The sequence below is a fragment of the Anarhichas minor genome, unplaced genomic scaffold, assembly GCF_050575085.1.
Source record: "Anarhichas minor isolate MPS153535 unplaced genomic scaffold, ASM5057508v1 ptg000041l, whole genome shotgun sequence".
NCBI lineage: Eukaryota > Metazoa > Chordata > Actinopteri > Perciformes > Anarhichadidae > Anarhichas > Anarhichas minor.
In genome coordinates, this window is record NW_027466487.1 from 4,872,128 (window position 1) to 4,891,821 (window position 19,694).

At 43.1% G+C, this 19,694-nt stretch overlaps 3 protein-coding genes across 3 annotated transcripts; all 3 read left to right on the forward strand.

Annotated features, from left to right (window-relative positions):
* The first annotated feature begins 504 nt into the window (after window positions 1-504).
* On the forward strand, window positions 505-4,319 carry clk2b (CDC-like kinase 2b). The gene is made up of 11 exons (XM_076109192.1): window positions 505-570; window positions 1,255-1,345; window positions 1,427-1,493; window positions 1,578-1,694; window positions 1,894-2,060; window positions 2,436-2,530; window positions 3,318-3,447; window positions 3,538-3,620; window positions 3,706-3,785; window positions 3,872-3,962; window positions 4,045-4,319. Exons 1-11 carry the CDS (start codon window positions 505-507, stop codon window positions 4,225-4,227), a joined length of 1,170 nt encoding a protein of 389 aa, XP_075965307.1. The 3' UTR covers window positions 4,228-4,319.
* A 4,132-nt stretch (window positions 4,320-8,451) lies between these two features.
* On the forward strand, window positions 8,452-10,466 carry LOC142969318 (complexin-3-like). Its single transcript, XM_076109156.1, has 3 exons — window positions 8,452-8,691; window positions 9,199-9,282; window positions 10,251-10,466. The coding sequence occupies exons 1-3, from the start codon at window positions 8,452-8,454 to the stop codon at window positions 10,464-10,466; spliced, it is 540 nt and encodes a 179-aa protein (XP_075965271.1).
* Window positions 10,467-12,135: 1,669 nt separating this feature from the next.
* On the forward strand, window positions 12,136-19,043 carry cyp11c1 (cytochrome P450, family 11, subfamily C, polypeptide 1). Its single transcript, XM_076109155.1, has 9 exons — window positions 12,136-12,467; window positions 12,621-12,776; window positions 14,012-14,226; window positions 15,919-16,122; window positions 16,235-16,413; window positions 16,506-16,672; window positions 17,723-17,801; window positions 17,899-18,108; window positions 18,933-19,043. Exons 1-9 carry the CDS (start codon window positions 12,136-12,138, stop codon window positions 19,041-19,043), a joined length of 1,653 nt encoding a protein of 550 aa, XP_075965270.1.
* Window positions 19,044-19,694: the final 651 nt, after the last annotated feature.

A 19,694-nucleotide genomic window follows, 5' to 3' on the forward strand; every position in this document is an offset into this window, starting at 1 on the left:
GTGAAACTGGATCTCTCCTCCCCCTGACCACATCTTGATTCTCCTCTGCAGACTTTCTCAGGGGGTTGTGACCAAAGTGTATTATTAGCATCCGCCTCAGCTCTCTCGTTCTCACCCTCTCTATCTGTCCTCCGCCTCCTGTCTCTTCGTCTCATTTCTGTCCGTCGCTTTCTGTTTTTGTCTTCGGCTTTCTTTTTCACGTCCGTTTGATTTTTGCTTTTCTTTGTTCCTCTTCAGCTATTTTCTCTTCTGTCGGCTTCGTTTCTTCACTTCTGGTTTCCGTTGACAGCATCGCAAGCTATATTTTACTTTTGTCGCAACTCAATGTCCTGCAGCTTCTCTCTGTGCCATTGCTTTAATATTGTATTGTCCCGTCCTTGCTTTTTCTCTCCACAACTCCTGGTCGTCTAGTGTTCCTGCTTTTGCTTCACCTGCTTCTCTCCTTCACCTCATTACGCCCCTCCATCCTCTTCTCATCTCCGAGTAGCTCTGTGCTTCTGCATAATGGGGAAGACAGAACTGTGCTCTCTCTATAAGGGTTTTCTGGACTGTATTTGCCTCTGCCTCTCTGTGAGTATCTCTATTTTCTGTGCATGCATTTGCTGTTTTCTTGCTTCTATTTCTTCCTACCAACAGTCACCGCCGCGTCATGGTCGACGTTTGACCTGAAATCCCCCGCACTATGTGGTGAAGTTTAAGTCATAATTTAGTTTTCCAGCTCCACACATCATGTGTGTTTACATGCGTTTGTGTATGGTCTATTTCGTGGCCCGTGCCCTGCAGTAAGTGTCTCCTCAGCACATGCTGGGCTTCTGATATTAATAACGGTCTCAGAATGCGGATGGAAATAGAGCCTCAGCTCCTCCAAAGAGGCCAGAAGTCATTTGACATTTGTTATTAACCTCCTTTAGAACAAACTCAGGTCGTCAGGATCAAACTCGATGCAAAAATTTTTTTTTTTCTTTCATCACGGCTGCATTCAGAGTCTGCGATTTTGGAGAAATACGTGAAATTAAGCACCTTTTAATGCAGACTAGCTTTCGCTACGTGTGCATTTGTCTGCAGGTAAGTTTGAATGCATCAGTCTTGACTCCACCTGATGACCGCTGCCCTTTAAGACCCCCATAGGTCAGGTGTCACTCGCATCGTCTCAGCCTTTAGTTGGATTGTGGAGAAAGGCACAGAGGCAGGTTGATCCCGACCCAGACTTCTCTTCTTTTGCTCCAGCTGTCATAAATGTGCCTCTGCTTCCAGCGAAGCAGCAGTGAGGCTGCAGGCGATAATGAGAGGGACACTGAGAACGGCCACCTGATCTACAAAAGTGGGGACGTCCTCGAAGACAGATGTAGGTATCACGTGTAAGGGGTGGCAGCTGTTGTAGAAACAATGCTCCAGCTGTAATTTTATCAAATAAACTCTCTTACAGATGAGATAGTCGACACTCTGGGTGAGGGAACCTTTGGGAAGGTTGTGCAATGCTCGGACCACAGCAGGTATACTTTGCAACATCTAATAATGAAAGTGGGACCACAATGCAATGGGTGTTTAGTGCTTTTAACGGCAGCGTTTTAACACAGAGGAGGAAATCGAATTGCTCTGAAGATCATTAAGAACTTGGAGAAATACAGAGAAGCAGCCAAACTGGAAATCAGTGTTTTGGAGAAGATCAGGACGAGAGATCCAGACAACAGACAGTGAGTAGTTTGTAGTTTTGACTCTTTTTATGTCTCATACCTTTCGTCTCTCTTTCCTACAGCGATCAGACCACTTAGCTCTCCCTGTTAGCTCACCTTGTGCTCTAAACTCTACTCTAACTGGTCTTGTTTTCTTTGCACTGGAACTGAGCTACCGTGCTTGTACCAAACAATTACCACCATCTTCTTTTCCCATCAGCCACTGTGTGCAGATGCTGGACTGGTTTAACTACTACGGCCACATGTGCATCTCTTTTGAGCTGCTGTCTCTCAGCACCTTTGACTTCTTGAAAGCAAACAACTTCCTGCCTTATCCCATTAACCAGATCCGACACATGGCCCTCCAGATCTGCCACGCTGTCAGCTGTGAGTCCAACATGCATCACACCACTTTGCTTTTTCTCTTGTACTTCAGGATCAATGTCAGTGATGACAGTAAGCGGATTATAACAGCTGTCCCGTGCAGGAGCGAATAAGCCAGGTAGATATTTAGAGGGTCACCTGAGGATGATAGGAGTGTTCCCGATTCCCCCATGCAGATTAAAGTGAAAGACAAACATAAACATTCAGATTATTTTCATTCAGGATTTCTGATGTATAGGATTTTTGAGTTTATTTTCCTCCTACAAATCTATCACAGTCTGACTGTTAAACCAACAAAGAACTCGACCAGACGAGGGCGTTGGCTCTCTCCTGATACGTCCCAATCTACTTCCCCTCCTCCCTTTGTCTCCACTGCAGTTCTCCATGACAACAAGCTGACTCACACCGACCTGAAGCCTGAGAACATCCTCTTTGTCAACTCAGACTACTCGCTCATATACAACGCCGAGAAGGTAAACAGCTGCAGGCAGGAAGCTGGGACCTTTGGGGGTGAAAGAAAGACAGGTTGTTAAATAAGCAGGGATTAATGCAGGCCGAGCAACCGGGGACGTTTGCTTTGCCGTTGCTCATTTGGATGCAAATTCTGCTCCGCAGAACCTGTGAACCACCAACAGGTAGTGTTTGCTGACCTGAGTGGGACAGTGCAAAATTGGCCTCCATTGATGTGCCCACCAAAGAGCAAACCTGAATCCTATTCATAGTGTTCCAGCTCTGATTTCTAAGTGATCCGATTTGTGTTTTCACCGGACATTCAGGCTGCAGGTTTAAAATGATGTGTCTTAAGTAGTTAACTGTGTGTTGTTATTTGCAAAAAGTGTGTTTCAGAATTTCTAACTTAGTGTAAAGCCAACAATGTGCTTATGGTTCATCACACCTGGTCAATAGATGAGTTAGTGGTTTCAATAATTGTGCTCAAGAACCAGTTTTTCTGTCTTGGCAATTGCAAAAAAAACTGTAAGAGCAAAGTTCTACATGTTAGCTTTAAGTTAGCCGGCTACAGACCGTCTGTGAGAGTGTGCTTGTGTGTTTGTGTTCAGCTGACTGAACTCTGGTCCTTTCTGTTATTTCTCTCCAGTCTCCCTCTTTGTTTTAAAACTGTTCCTTTAGGATAGTTGCATGTGCACAGTTTTCCTTTGCAAAAGGGGATTATTACCAACACAGGTGTGCTTACTTACTACCAAGTAAAGTGTTGTGTATCTGACTAAAGGGTTGGCTTGTTTACGTTCTGTCTTCCTTCAGAAGTGCAATGAGCGGAGAATGAATGACACCACAGTGCGGCTTGTTGACTTTGGCAGCGCCACCTTTGACCACGAACACCACTCGGCCGTCATCTCCACACGTCACTACCGAGCTCCAGAGGTCATACTGGGTAATAGATGTTGATTGAGACCAGGGAGTGACCAGCTGTCGGTCCTATTCACTTGTGTTGAAGGTTTTGTCCCTCTGCTCTCTCCCACAGAGCTGGGTTGGAGTCACCCGTGTGACGTGTGGAGTATCGGATGCATCCTGTTTGAGTACTATGAAGGCTTCACACTGTACCAGGTCACATGTGGGATTGTATTGGTAAAATCAGAGCATGCTGAAAGTTGTACGATTGTGATTTTGTTGACATGATCTTCGCTTTTAGACTCATGACAATAAGGAGCATCTTGCTATGATGGAGAGCATACAGGGGCCGGTTCCTCAGAGAATGATCCAAAGGAGCAGGTAACACACTCCTCTACACTGTTGCACAAAACACACATGGAAACAAACTTTACCGGACCAAACATGATTTTTTTTTTTCTTCACAGAAAGCAGAAGTATTTCCACTGTGGGCGTCTCGACTGGAATGAGTGCTCCAAGGCCGGACGCTACGTCAAAGCCAAGTGCAAACCATTAAGGGTGAGCTGTGGCGGGTGCAAACTTTTAATCATGAGCCACATTAACTCCCTACAACAACACGTTCCTCTCTGTGTCTTTTCAGAATTACTTGTTATCACATGGAAGAGACCACCACCAGTTGTTTTACCTCTTGGAGGGGATGCTGGAGTACGAGCCCTCGACACGCATCCCTCTTTCCTCTGCCCTGCGTCAACCCTTCTTCCTGCCTCTTCATCATCCAGGAAGGAGTCAAGTCTGGAGGAACAGCTGTGATATGAGCAGATGAGACCCTGAATAGACACTTGACTCTGTGCGGACCATACCAGTGTTTTTGCAAGTACTACTTTCTCAACTGCAAAACATGTATTACGTTTCAATCAGGAGGCTAAAGAAGTTATACATTTCTATGTTTGTTATAAAGTGCACAATGTGAAAAGTTGAAGAAATACTTTATGTGAAGAGTCTTTGGCAAGTAGACCGATTTTATGGGGGTAGTCATGCCGTGAGCCCGACAGGAACATTCCCCCGAAGGAGTCGGGTGATGGTGAAAGGGTGAAGAACAAAAGGTGAAGGATGTGGAAGTGGAAAGATGCATTGGACAGGTGTTTCTGATCAGACTGGAGGTGAATGGGGCAGAGGTGGGTCATGTCAAATTGTATACTGAACAGCTGACAGCAGCAGAGAAAGGAATATTTGTTTGACTCCAACCAAATGATTGGTGACGCCCTCAGTCAGCTGATTGAGTAGGAAAGAAAACATCAATCTATATAATTAGAGTGAGGCAAGTCGAGGCAATTATATTCACAGTATACAGCAGATTTAAAAAAAAAAAAGTGTCTTTTCATTCATGTGTCGGTATGAAAATCTTTTAGCAGACCCTTAAAAGTTGCATTACTTTTTGTAAATGTTACATTAATTGATTTAAAAAAATACATTACAACATTAATGTAACTTGCGATCCTTGACTTTCACTGAAACGTTTCAACAGTCTGCTGATTTTTGTGTCAAACAGAAATGAGTGGAAACCAATGGATGATACGGTTAGTTGGTACTGTAAATACAAAACTTTCAGAACTACCGGGTGCTGACTGATCGTCACATGTAAGTACATCAAGTCAGCTCCAAAAGGTCTCTCTAAAACGTTGAGGACGTAGTCACAAAAGCTTATATGCAACCTTTAAAAGTATCTTTTCAGTGTTACGCTCTCAGTCACTTTATAAAAATATTTTTTAGTGTTTTTTGTCATACGCTTGTTATTGAATGACTTCTTTAGTAGTAAAAATAAATTCAGTTTTTAATCGGCCCAGCCGTGTCTCACACTTCTTACTTAACTCCAGTTTACTGGCTGAACCTCCTCTGGCATCTCGATGGAGTGCAGCTCAGCAGAGAGGACGGTCACCAGGCTGAGCGAGCGTGTGCGCCTGCCAATGTTCACTTTCAGCCTGGGCAGAGCGGAGAGAGACGCGCTGTCAACGTACGTGTGTTTGACTGAGTGAGACCTTACTTTTGATGTATGTGTGTGGTTGTGTGGGAGGTAGTGTGTACTTGTATGTGTGTGTATAATGAGGGTATGTATACGTTTGTGTATATGATCTTCTTCCTTGGCTGTCAAAAGGCATGAACATCCCAGATCTGTATGTGTGGATGGAGATTTGTTGAAGGAAAGTAAATCAATGTCTTTGTGTTTAATACAGAAGTTAGTTTTTCAACAAATATTTTACATGTTATATGTATAGTGTATTTACAATTATACTTAGAATTTGACTGTTTAAATCTTGGGATTTGATAAAAGGACTACTGAAGTATGAGTGAGAGTCTGGTGAATAGATTCTTTTAGAAGAAGCTAGACCTAGAAGCTGTGGCCATCACTGAATGGGGCTTGAGCAGGTGGTTTAACAGGCTGAGACGCCCTCGTGTGATGCACGCTGACTGCATGTGCTTTGTACCAAAAGGTACAGCTTTGTACCAAAAGGTCCGTGGAAACATCTCTGTGCCAAAACGTCTCTTAAATCATCGGTGTAGTGTCTCCTAGTTTAGCTACCATTCTCTGCAATAGACCTGAAATAGACGAAAATAATAGTTATTTTTCACTTTTATTCCTATTTATTATCTTCAAATTACATGACATTACCTGTAAAAGCAAATGTGAGAATGATACATTGTTGGATTATAAGATTTCTTAGCTGCAGGACCACATCTTCACTTCACTGCTCTGGTGTCAGTCTGCAATAATATGAAATAATATGATCAGCAACTACACAAAAGAAACGACTGTAATGTAATTTGAGTAGTCCCTTTTTAATTCCCCCCCCACACTGGATTTTACAAAGTGTGCATTGCTCATCAGAAATGAGCTTGAGTGTGTTAATAATCGACAGAAGTTGTGTGTTTGGTTGCTCTGATATAAGCTACAAGATATTGGAGAATATTAACATATCTCAGATTTAGGGTCGGTAATGTGCTCAACCTCTATTTCTCCCTTCTGTGGAGAAATCCTATTGACACAGGAAACGATGGTTGGATGAGTAAACTGATCCCAGATCTGTCTCTGACCATGAGCTTGAAGGAGGCGTGGCTTGTCTTGGTGATCTTGTTAAAGCATTAAAGTGTCCTCACCTGCCATACAACAAAGTGGTCTGGGCAGTAGAGGGAAAAGAAAAGGAGGGAAACAAGTGATCGAGGGATATTGAGTGGTTTGGTTGAAGAGTTTAGAGGCTATGTGAGTGAGGGCATTAGAGTAGGCCATAGAGCACACAACTCACCGAGAGGAGACATTCAAAGACATGCACAATGCAGAAAATGTGCAAAGAGGGAATCAAGGAATACACATGGGTAACACTTTACTTCAACTCCCCTAATTTAGCGTTCATTAGCATCATATGAACATATAATGAATGAATTAACACACTATTATGTAGCTGTAAGCAGATTTAAGTGTTTATTAGTATGTGTCAACAGCTAGATTGAATGACAGTATAGTGAAATACAGGTGTAACAATATAAAATATGTCTTGTAAATTTGTAAATGTCTGTATAACTGGTTACAACTACATCATAGAGTGTAAAACCATTATTGAAAATACAAACGTTTTATTAGATGTTCATTTAGTACTTTTTATTTTGAACTACATTTTTTTGGCACAGATATAAGGCATAGAATCCAGAAAAAACAAGATATGCGTCAGCAGAGGTGGCCTTTTCTGGCATGTTCATCATTATTATTTTGTGTATTTTTCTAAATATATATATATATATATATATATATATATATGTATATATACTGTATATATAAACATTTTAGAGGGATGATCTCACTTTGTCCCTTCCTCTTTAATAGTTTAGGCAGCTTTTTGGTCCAGTTGTTAATCATTTTCTCTGTGACTCCGATGCTGCTGTCTCAGGCCAGACTCTCTCCATGCAGGTGTCTCTTTGTTTCATTTCCTCTCCCCAAATCTGTGATCATCTCTTCACCTCTGGATATCCAGAGAGCCAAATACTGATTATGTTCTTCTAAGGAACTGAAAGCGTGTTATATCTTGATAATTGTCTGAATTGAACGGCTTTCTGGTTGGCTGAGTTTGAAGAACGTTATCCACTACCTCTTTTGTCACCTTCCCAAATGAGGTGCTGAACTGCTCCTTTAAAAACCCCAAAATGCAGCATCGTAAGAGCACAACTGAGATCCAACAGGAACAACACTAACGTCACGCCTGCGAATGCATGCGTGTGTCACTCAACATGACATCAGCTTGTTTCTCTAAATCTTCATCACAAACGCATGAGTCATCGCGTTCATTACCTGCAAAGGCTAACGAGATTCCCCTCGTTAAGTCCTTTAAGTAGCGATCTGTTTGGGAGAGGTGGGGGTGTTGAAGAGTGGATTGAGTCTGGAGGACTCAAGCAGCAGTAGAAGAAGAAGAGGATGAAACCTGGACCAACAAACAGTCATTTTCTCCTGTGAGGGTCACGGAGCACAGGAACAACATCTTGTGGAGAGTCTTCTGCTGATTCTTCTGGTTCTCTCTGAGTTGCTGTGAAGCGTTGGGGGATTGTCTGGTTGCGGTGGAGGCCATCTGGCTGGAGCTTTATCAGGATTGTATGCTGTGAGCCTTTGGCCTTCTGTGGCCACCTGCATGGGCAAGTAAACTGTGGACTGGACAAACATGATAAATGTTAATGTCGTGTGTAGCTTAGTGATAAGTGGCCCGAATAAGACTTTTTGTCCCCATGTGGTTTCCATCTTTCTCTTGTATATTCCCTTTTCCTCTAGATGACAAACACTTCATCTGTGAAAGAGTTAACTAAGCCTGTGTGTCTGAGCCTTGTCTGACTGACGTCCTTGTCCTTGGCAGGTCTCAATCTGAGGTATAGCCTCCACAGGACCTGAGATTGTCCTGTCAGAGCAGCACAACATGAGCGAAGGAGAACATTTTTTATATATTCACCCAACAATCTGGTTAAGAAGTAGGGCTGTGGTCATTCCCTCCCATTCTGAGAGTCCCGGTGCATCATGGAGTCTGTGGTGAGAGTGAAAAAGTTGCTGAAGACACCCATCAGGAAGCTGACAAGCTGGGTGTCACGGGTGAAGGAGAGGAAGTTGTGTGCCAAACACAGGAACAAGAGGGCCAGAGGTCAGAGAGGAAGAGGAGGATGCAACCGGTTGGGGAGAACACCTCGTCTCCGAACATCACACCCCAAAGACCCGTCAATCATCTGCTCGTTCCAGGCGGACCTGGAGAAGGAGAGGCAAGTGGACAAATTTAGAAACACATCATGCCTTTACTCAAGTATAAGTGACAATACCACGCTGTAAAAACACTTTATAACAAGTAAAAGCCTTCATTGAAAATGGTATTTAAGTAAAAGTATTCCTTGAAAAATGTTGTACAAATTCGTATTATAGTATAGTATTTCGTTCTGAGGAGTAGAAGTGTAAAGTGGCATGAAATGGAAATAGAGTACTTGAGTAAATGTACTTACTGTACTGAAAGCACATAGATTTACAGAACCTGTGAATTGAAGAACTTCATGGCAAATAAAGCAACACATGCTTTATATTCACATTGTTTTTAAATATGACATTTTCATAACGTTACCGTCTGCAGCTGCTTGTATTTGCTTTCATTCGAGAAGGAAATCGAGTTAATTCTGAGTCACAAACCTGAATCACTGCTGCGGCAGAGATGTTGCTTTCATTGAATTCTGTCTGCAATATGTCAAGTGTATTTCTGTTTTTGTCTGCTGTGTTTACAGAAAGCTGCGGGAAGCAATGAACGCTCAGAAGAATGCAGAGAGAGCAGCGTTGAGAGATCACTTCAGGAGAAAATATCAGCTGTCTGAGGTCGGTGCTAATGTTTCTAATAGAATGAGAGAAAACATTAATAATTCATGTTTTTACTCTCGTTTGTTTCGTCAGCGGGACGGCTCATTAAGAGATACATGGTCATTTGAGCTATAGGGTATATGGCACAAGGAAGGAGTTTTTGGGTAAGAAATAAATTGCTGTGTGATGTTATATTTACAAAGCACTTATACTTGGTCCAACATGTACTGTATATATTAATATACCCATGTTCATTTCCACACACACTGATTTTACTCTATTTATATTTTTTAAGCTAGACGGGCGCTAAAACAGAGCGTTTTTAGACAGAGGGGCAATACAAGTTTATTCAGACAGTATGAGAAAAATATTGTGTGTTTTAAAGATCAAAGTGTATAATGTTGTAGTAGAACCCAAAATACAAGTATGAACTTGAAAATGAGCCTGACATGTCTTCTTTAATACTGATCCCGTTATTTGACCTACATAAGTGAACGTGACCATCAGCGAGAAGATTAGCTATTTCTATATGTTTATTGCTGATGATTGTCATCGGTGCTGGTCGGACTCCGGCAAACACACATAATCATGCAGGTTCACCAGAGAACCAGAATCAGGGCTGAGCGGGGCAGACTGTCAGACCTTGCTGCAGTAAAATAAGAGGCTTGGCAAAGGGACTCCGGTACTCGGAAACATTACCGCTTTTGTTCACAAGGACCGCCGAAATCAACACAAAATTTAAGCTCCTCGTTGTAGCTTCAACAAAATCGAGTCTTTGTGGAGGTATGTGTTTTTTGTGTTTTTTGTGTTGAAGCTCACATATGTCAAACCTTCATAAACAAATAGGCCTGCTCTTAACCGGTGCCTTTCTATTTGCTATCAATGCTGCCTGTTAATGTAGCATGGGCAAGAGCAATGTAGACAAATACAGAGATAATTCAGGACATTAACTTATTTTCTTCTTCTGTTTTTTTATTCATGATTAGAGCCCGAAGGACACGAACCACCTGAAATCTGTTGGCGGAAAAGTGTCGCTCCCCCACAAGCTGTCGAAGATCATTCATCCTAAAACCAAAACTAAGGACGACGGCTTTAACCTGCTGAGCGCCTTTCAAGGCCTCAGCTTTGGCACAGTGGAGCTCAAAGCAAGGAAACACAGCAAGACGTCCGCTCCTGCACCAGCGACTTGTAAAGTCATGTGATCAACATGTGATCAAAGGGATGATCGGTACACCACCTTCTCAATGTGTTCGTTTAGTTCATGGGAACAACAGGAGACCCTCATACATGATTACTGCTCACACGCAAACTGCTTCAACATCTTTTACAAACTCCTGTTACACAAACATGTCATTCAGACGCTCCTTTTGTCTTTCATGTAGCAATAATACCAATATGCCAGATAGTTTTATAATCTGAGATGAGCTAAATATCAATTTGAGTGATCAAACCTGCAAATATAATAAATTCCCTACTACTAATCGAATGAATACATCTGTCAGGGAAAGTTAATTCACAAGTAGTGTTGTGTTACGTTTAAAGTTATGATTTTAAAATGTTATTAACTAATAGAATGACTCAAGTTCTTATCTTAATGAGGTGTTATATTAGGGGGTCGATACGTTCATTTTCTGTAAAAGGGATGATCACAATTTCACCCCATTTAGAGCCGAATGTTGTAATTATAATAATTTGTTCATGACATTATGTATTATGCAATCTAGAAGCTACTGTAGCTAGTTTCTTTGTCACTTTTCTCTAAATGACGTAGATCCAAGTGATCTATTCACAAGTAAGGAACCTCAGGGAAACACGTTCACATTTCATCACACTGTCACACAAGTAATGACGTTTAATGTGCTCATTTTTTATGATTAACTGTGAAAATTGTTTTACTATCTCTTTGTAAATAATTTCTGATCTATATCACATGTATATGAATTGTATCTCAGTAGCCTATATGAGCAAGGTTTTAAAGGTGCTCAATTCGAAATTCAGAGCTTATCTATTGTCTCCACGCAGCTCTCATGGCGACAGCCGAGCCGGCGGCTCGCAGCTAACGGTGCAAATAACAGCAACAGTGCTGACAGAGCTGACAGTGTTTACCTGAGGGGGAACCGGAGGGTGGGCGCTAAGCCATCGGTTGGGGCGCCGTAATCAGCTGTAACCGCCGTATGAGGGTCGTGCAGAGGGACAGAGGAAGAGCTTCCTGCTCTCTGCTCAGGTAGACAATACTTCACTATATCTATATAGCAAATAGTTGTTTGATGCTATATTAATGCTCTGACTATCGTTGAGGGAACTTTTAAACAATTAGTTTTTTGATTCGTTTATCCGCTGCCTAATCAAAGATTTTTATACAACAGGAAGCAGAAACAAAGAACTCACCACAAAACCTTGAAGAGTTTTCCTACAAACTGATAGGCAGCCAGGGTCCTTTTATTTTTACTCTTTGACAAACAAATTGTAATAAAGACATCTTTGACCAGCTGGACTCTCTCTTTTTTTTTGTGTGTGTGTGTGTGTGTGTGTGTGTGTGTGTGTGTGTGTGTGTGTGTGTGTGTGTGTGTGTGTGTGTGTGTGTGTGTGTGTGTGTGTGTGTGTGTGTGTGTGTGTGTGTGTGTGTGTGTGTGTGTGTGTGTGTGTGTGTGTGTGTGTGTGAGCATGTCAGCCTGACGTTTTGGCTCTGTTGTGATTCTCTTGAACTCTGATCTTCACATCTGTAAATCATCATCCACTATCAGAGCGATGGAGCAGATTCAAGGATGTGAGGTTGAGGATGAAGGAGGGAAATAATCGGTCATGCAGAAACGCCAACGAGTGGTGTCACAACTCTGGAAGAGGCCGACAGGACACATCTCGTTTTAGACCATGAGGAGCTTGTACATCCGAGTGACTGTGTGTGTCAGAACACAGGGAACCTGCGGGTCCAGAAATCAGCTCTGTGGTGTCGCACCACAAAGAGCTTTTTGTATGACAGCAGCGGGGACGGTGGCACATGGCAAGTTGGAGGGGAGAAAAGGAGCTGAGAGTACAGGAGTTAGAAAGAGAGGTGTGGATGGTCGGGTGCGAAGCTTTGAGGAGATCCCTCACACAGGGAGGAGTGGCTGGATCAACTTGGTGAAGTTCTGGAGAGAAGATCGTTTCCGGCAGCTCCACAAGCACATGGAGAGGACCTTCAACACCCTCGGCCCCATCTACAGGTAGTAGGAAGATAGAGGGATGGTGTCATTGCTTTGCGTGTGGCATTGACGCTTGAATGAGGAGAGAAAGATTAGATCATCAATGTTTTCTAATGTGTCTGATGCAGTAGTGCATATGAGTTTACGCCTTTCTGTGTGTATTTGTGTGTGCAGGGAGCACGTGGGCACCCACAGCAGTGTGAACATCATGTTGCCGCTGGACATAGCTGAGCTGTTTCGCGCAGAGGGCCTGCACCCCCGACGAATGACCCTGCAGCCCTGGGCAACACACCGAGAGACACGACAGCACAGCAAGGGAGTCTTCCTCAAGTCGGTACCACTCCTGTGTGCACGTGTTATGTATGTGTGTTACTCATTTTGTGGTGGTATAATAGAATTAACTTTATTTATGTAGCACCTTTGAAAACAGAGTTTACAAAGTGCTTTGACAGACAAAGCAAAGCAAAAGCAACATCATATAAAATTATTTTTTAAGAAGCGATAACTGATTCTGCGAGCCTTATCTCCTCTGGCAGGTCGTTCCAACGCCGAGGGGTCCTTTTGGCAAAAGCACCGTCAACCTTTAGTTTTGAGCCCCAACTTTCGAACAGCCAGAAGGGCCCCACCCGAGGATCTAAGGCTGCAAGCTGGCTCATACAGGATCAACACTTCTTATATATTTTGGGATCAAACCCTGATGTGCTTTAAAAGTGATCATTAAACTCTTAAAATCAATTCTGAAATCAACATGGCGAGAAGCCAGGATTCGAGTGAGGTGATGTCTGTTAAAACCAGTGAGAATAGAATGTAAAACTGTTTGGCCGTCACACTGTGGGGACTCGTAAATTGTAGGTTAGTTAACATTATGGTTGGGTATATGGTCAGGGTCGGGAATGATCATGATCAAGGATAGGACAAGTCTCAAGGGAATGTTTTTTATGAATGTAAGTCAATGTAATGTCCCCTGAAATGAGAGAGAGAGAGAGAGTGAGAGTGAGAGAGAGAGAGAGTGAGAGAGTGTGTGTGTGTGTGTATGTAAGTGCATGTAATCACTTGTGTCATCATAATCCTGCTAATTTTTTTGGGTCATCCAATCAGTAGTGGAAAGTATTCAGCTATTCTCTTGTTGGTGTAGCTTTTTAAAGCTCTTAGAATATTAATGTGATTGCAGCATCATTCACATTATTCTGATGGCATGAGTTTGTGTTTGTAGAAAAAATCAGACAATTTCTGTGAAAGAATAAGACCACGAAGAGACACAAAATGATGACAAAATCATCACAAAGTGATGCAAAGCAACCACAGAAAGATGCAAAACAACTGCAGAACGACCATAAAGAAGCGCAAACACAAACTGATAATGAAACAGACTTTGACAAATCACCTCTACTTTACACTATATATATTTTTGAGATATACTGTATATATATTCAAGTAACAGAACAGCTCATCTGTCTGGGAAAGTATTCTAAATGTCTTTCCAACCCAGTTTCTTTGCTTCACAGTGGCTGAGTAGCAGTGAAGCGGGTCACTTCAATGCCTCGCTCCAAATCTTCTCTCCACAGGAACGGCGAGGAGTGGCGAGCTGACCGTCTACTGCTCAACAAGGAGGTGATGATGAGTGCGGCCGTGAAGCGTTTTCTCCCCCTGCTTGATGAGGTTGCGATGGATTTCTGCCGAATGCTGCGGGCGAAGGTTGAGAAGGAGGGGAGAGGCGAGGAGGGGAAGCGCAGTCTGACCATGGATCCCAGCCCTGACCTCTTCCGCTTTGCGCTAGAAGGTCAGAGGTCATCAGCCACAGTGATTTGTGACCTGGGATTTATTTGTGTGTGATTGCACAGTTGAAGTACACATGAATTTTCTATTTTCTTTGTCTATTTGATCTGTAGAACTTTTTCACTAAAAGTTAGCATTAGATGCCTCATTTGCATATTTAAAATGAACATATCTTTAAAGGTTGTTTACTCATGAGGTTTTTAATCAGACTCTGAGCCAGAAATCTCCATGTGAGTATACAAACACCAAACTTTTCAGTGTCATGCCTATCTACAATCTTTTCACAGAAGTGTTTTTTCGTATATAATTCAACCCCTGATTTGTAAATCATTGTATTCGTAAAACCATGGTGAAAATTGTTGACTGTTGACAGTATCTTCTGATTTATGGAGGGATCCAAAGAGCAATCCAAAATTCCCTCCGTATAAACTTTGACTCTAATGTGTCGACAAAATTACACAATAGTTCTGAACCTGGCTTTATCCAATGTTCAGATTTCTGTTCTGGAAATGTGTGCAAATTAGTACATATTTAAAAACGCAACAGAAAACATGTAATACAAAAGTAAGTAATCACCTGGGTAAGTTTCATGGTGATATCTATTAAGATTTTTTACCCTATTCACCCGGGGTTTCTCCTCTTGTCACCTCCCTCTTTGCCAGGCTTTCATTCACCGTAACTATCAGCTCTTTGAGTTGAGTCACAAATGCTGACGTAGGCCGTGAAAGCATCTCACGTCAGAGGAATTACACAATCTGCACGAACAAAATCTTTCCCTCTCGCTCGCTGCTTCTGCTCTTTCTGTTGTTAATTCAAAACAATTCTCACCTCTCATGAGAGCCAAACCTCATTTTGACCTGAGGCATATCTGTCGTTAACATATTATAGCCGTAGGTCAAGGAGAACATACACCTTTAAAAATAGAAACACCAACAAACACCATCAAAGCTCCAGCATTCTTTCACCAGGTCTGCTCCTTTCATCAGCCTAAATCTGAAACGTGCCACATTCACACGTGTGAATGGTTGTGTGACTCAGTGTGCCGTACACTTGTATGTATCTGTGTGTGCAGTGTGTGTGTGTGTGTGTGTGTGTGTGTGTGTGTGTGTGTGTGTGTGTGTGTGTGTGTGTGAGAGTGAGAGAGAGAGAGTGAAAAAGGGAGAGTTGATGACTTTGAGTCATGCTAGCCTGCTCCTAATGGACCACAGCACACGAAGCCAGGTGCTAAGCCGGGATAGGAATAGACCTGCAAGCAACTCTATTCCAGTCAGTGATGTGAGGTTGATATAATACGAGCGTTTCTGACAGGTGATGGATGTCTGGTGGAGGAGAGGCAGTCCTCTGCGGCAAAGTATGCACTCAGAAAACATAAAGATTATCTGTGCGGAGTTGCATTTGAAAAACATAGAATATTTTCTTGCCATTACAGACTCATTTTAGAATATCCTCAACCCACAGGGCCATGCAATCCTTCAAAGCCTAAATTTGAACATGGAAATATGAGCCAGGCGGTTTTATAATCTACTTAAATAAACTGTCAACCTGAAGTTAATTTATTCAATGAAGTCTTGGTAAGTTTAAAACAGTGTGTCCACTTGTTTTAGCCTTATTGTTTCTGATTGTTTGCTCACCTTGAAACACATCAGCTGTCTCTCACCCTCACCCACCTATACCCCCCCCCCCCCCCCCCCTATAGCTAGTTGCCATGTGATCTATGGGGAGCGTATTGGTCTCTTCTCCTCATCTCCCTCCCTGGAGTCCCAGAAGTTCATCTGGGCCGTGGAGCGAATGCTGGCAACGACCCCTCCTCTCCTCTACCTGCCCCCTCGCCTGATGCTCCTCGTCGGCGCTCCCCTGTGGACGCAGCACGCCAGCGCATGGGACCACATCTTCAGCCACGGTAGGCAGCCTTCGTTGGCCACCTTGGGCAACTCTCATCAGACTCTTTCAGTATCCCGCTTCACTTTTCCCATCTCACCTGACTCTGCTGTCACCCTGCCCTGATCTTCCAGCGGAGGCGAGGATCCAGAAGGGGTACCAGCGCATGTCTTCCTCGCAGGCTCGGGGGTCTGAGGCTGCAGCTGGGGACCAGTACACCGGGGTTCTGGGCCAACTCATGGAGAAAGGGCAGCTATCTTTAGACCTCATCAAAGCCAACGTCACTGAGCTGATGGCTGGAGGGGTCGACACGGTGTGTGTTTGTGTGTGTTTCTTCCTTGGCGTGTTTTTGTATACCTCAGCATAACTGATTCCATGTCACCTCTCGTCCCATCCCCTCTGCAGACTGCGGTGCCCCTGCAGTTTGCACTGTTTGAGTTGGGCCGCAACCCGGAGGTGCAGGAGAGGGTGAGGCAGCAGGTGAGGACGTCATGGGCACAGGCTGGTGGTGATCCTCAGAGAGCCCTGCAGGGGGCGCCACTGCTAAAAGGCACGATCAAGGAGATTCTCAGGTACATAATACTCAAGACGCAGCCATCTGCTCTTGGCCTGATTAACTTATTAGTGGGCCCTTTTTTTAATCTGTCGACCACATGCACACACTTTGCTCCATTTCTGCAAGTAGGCTACTCTGTTGCCTCCCAGTTCCTATCAAGTACATAGGGGCCAGCACGCTCCGCCTTCATTATACAGTATATGTCCAGAAACCCAACCAGTTATCACATACTGGAATATTTTGACTTTTTCCCCTAGTAGCACTTTTCGGACGCTCTCATCTGTATTAGCTTAAATGTTAAGCATGAAATTTCTTTCTTGACCTTGGAAATAGTAGTTTCCAACTCAAGGTCCACTTACACGCTTTTCCAGGGCTTTCAATCATATCATTTGGTCTTCATCGGTGGATGGAGTGTACTCATTTGTCCTAAAGATGGATCTGCTGACATGTAAGATCAGTTGCTGTCTCTCGTCCCGACAAGAAGTTTTAAAAGTGCTATGGATGGAATCAACAAATTACTGAGCTCCCATCTTAACTGATGAGACTCCATCAGCTGATGAAGACTGTGTGAGGCGGTCAAAATCCTTAGAAAATGGGTGTAAGTGGAACTTGAGTCAGGAATGTTTTGTCAAACTACTACGACCAAGGTTGAGAGTGAACTTTCATACCTTAAAGGATAGAGTCAAAAGATAACAAACACTATAATGCGTGAGTCAGCTGAAATTGTGCTTTAGTGGTGCACATTCCCAAACAAATATGTAATTAATCAGATAACTAACAACCAGCTGACACAAGCTAACTACATGAAACATCCCTTAAGAGGATCAATAGAATATCATGAAAGAAAAATCATGCTCTGAGCTGAGGAACAGATGTCTAAAAGTCTGTTTTCATCACAAGTGTTTTCATCAACAATGAGAATTGATTACCAGTGATCCTGTGTTTAGTGTTGGGAATGAGTCACAAGTTAAAGATAGCATCTCGAAAACAGGACTCTGTTTGTGTGCGCGCGCGTGTGTGTGTGTGTGTGTGTGTGTGTGTGTGTGTGTGTTTTGGGTTGTGTCAGGTTATATCCAGTGGGAACCACAGTGCAGCGGTATCCGGTCAAAGATATTGTTCTTCAGAATTACCACGTTCCTGCTGGGGTGAGTGATCAGATTGTCACATACTCGTACAAACACATTCAGGTATACGTATACGGCTGACTTCAGTTTGTTTGACGCTCATCAACTCTCCCCTCAGACGATGGTCCAGGCCTGTCTGTACCCCCTGGGAAGGAGTGCAGAGGTCTTTAAGGATCCACTGCGCTTTGAGCCCGGCCGGTGGGGCAGAGAGGACGGCCAAAGAGGAGAGGGGGCGGGGGGGTTTCGCTCCCTGGCGTTTGGCTTTGGGGCGAGGCAGTGTGTCGGGAGGAGGATCGCTGAGAACGAGATGCAGCTCTTGCTCATGCATGTGAGTGAAGGAGGATGGAGTCAGAGAGAAAGGATGCAATGCAAGAGGAAAGAAAAGAGGTGGAAAGGCTGATGTTGAGTTTTAAGGAAGGACAGACAGACGGATGATTAGACGAGCTTAATCTGTGTTTGCTGGGCAGGAAGAAGCACTCAGATCCTTTACTTAAGTAAAATAACCAGTACCACAATGCTAAAATACTCTGTTACAAGGAAAAGTAAGTATTGATACTGATGCCTCAATGCGTAAGCAGCACTTCTCTGTTTTACCTAGGTAAGGTGGAGCATTTATACTTTAATTAGGTAATTTAATTCAGTGGTTACAAACTTATTGAGCCCCTCCAAAGAGTCACAAGATGAATCTGGAGGGTCGTGAGAGGGTGAATGGGAGAGGAAAGAGAGTTCTGCTGCACAAATGTACTATTTTTTTCAGACATTTCTCTAATATACTGGACAATTTTACCTCTTTGGACCTCAAACAGTGATTTGAATGAAACCCTTCAAAGTTTAGAGAAAGAGTGTCTTTTTGGTGGATCTAACTCCTGGACTCCATCCCTGGTTTAGTATTTGACATTGGGTTGAATTTATAGGCTTGTGTTTTTGAATTACATTTTTAATCTGTAACTAACTAAAGCTGTTAAATATCTGTAGTGGAGTAAAGTACTGTTGAGTATACTTACACCACTGCTGCTGCTGAATATAGCAGAAATGTGATCCTTCTTAACATCTGCTCTTCTCCTTCCCTTCCACTCTGCCTTCACGCCTCCATCACCTCCTCCCCCTCTGCTTCCCTTTATCCTCCCTTCCTCTCTCTCTCTCTCTGTCTAGATCCTGCTGAGCTTCCATCTCAGCGTGTTGTCCTCAGAGGACCTCAAAACCACATGCACCCTCATCCTCCAGCCTAAGACTCCGCCAAGGATCACTTTCAGCAAACTCTGACACACACACATGCGCACACAGAAGACAGTCATGCCATCAACATTTGACATGTTTAATCAATACAATACAATATAATACAATACAATGTAGCCTGTTTTAATAATCCTAATTTAACAACTATATTCTGATGATACTCACTCAAGTTTATACTGAGTTTTTTTTGCATCCTGATGCGCTTCGTGTTCAACCGAAGAATTCATATTGCTGATGAATAAATTGATCACGTCCTCCTGTTGTCTTCATTGTGGCAAAGCTTGCAAAATCCACATTAGCACTACTGTCCACCAGATGGCGCTAACTCTCACACTAACCCATTCATGCACATTTGATGCGCTTGTCCCTTTCCACCACTATTAGTCTTGACCCGCATTGTGCATCAAACAGGTTGGTCGTTTCTTTTCTCAGGATCTAAACTGTACTTTACTTTATGCTGTGTCTGTGTCGCCTACTGTTCGCGGACTGTATGCAGTGTGACAACACTTCTTTCTGAACCCTGCTGTTTGTGTAACATGCTTTTTCTGTTAGATTATTACGTTTTCAGCAGAAAATCTCTCCTGCTGTTTATTACTGTCGCTCCGCCAAATATTGATTGTTCACTTTACTTTTCCCCCTTTTGTCAATTGTTTGCCGACGAACTACTTAAAAAGACTT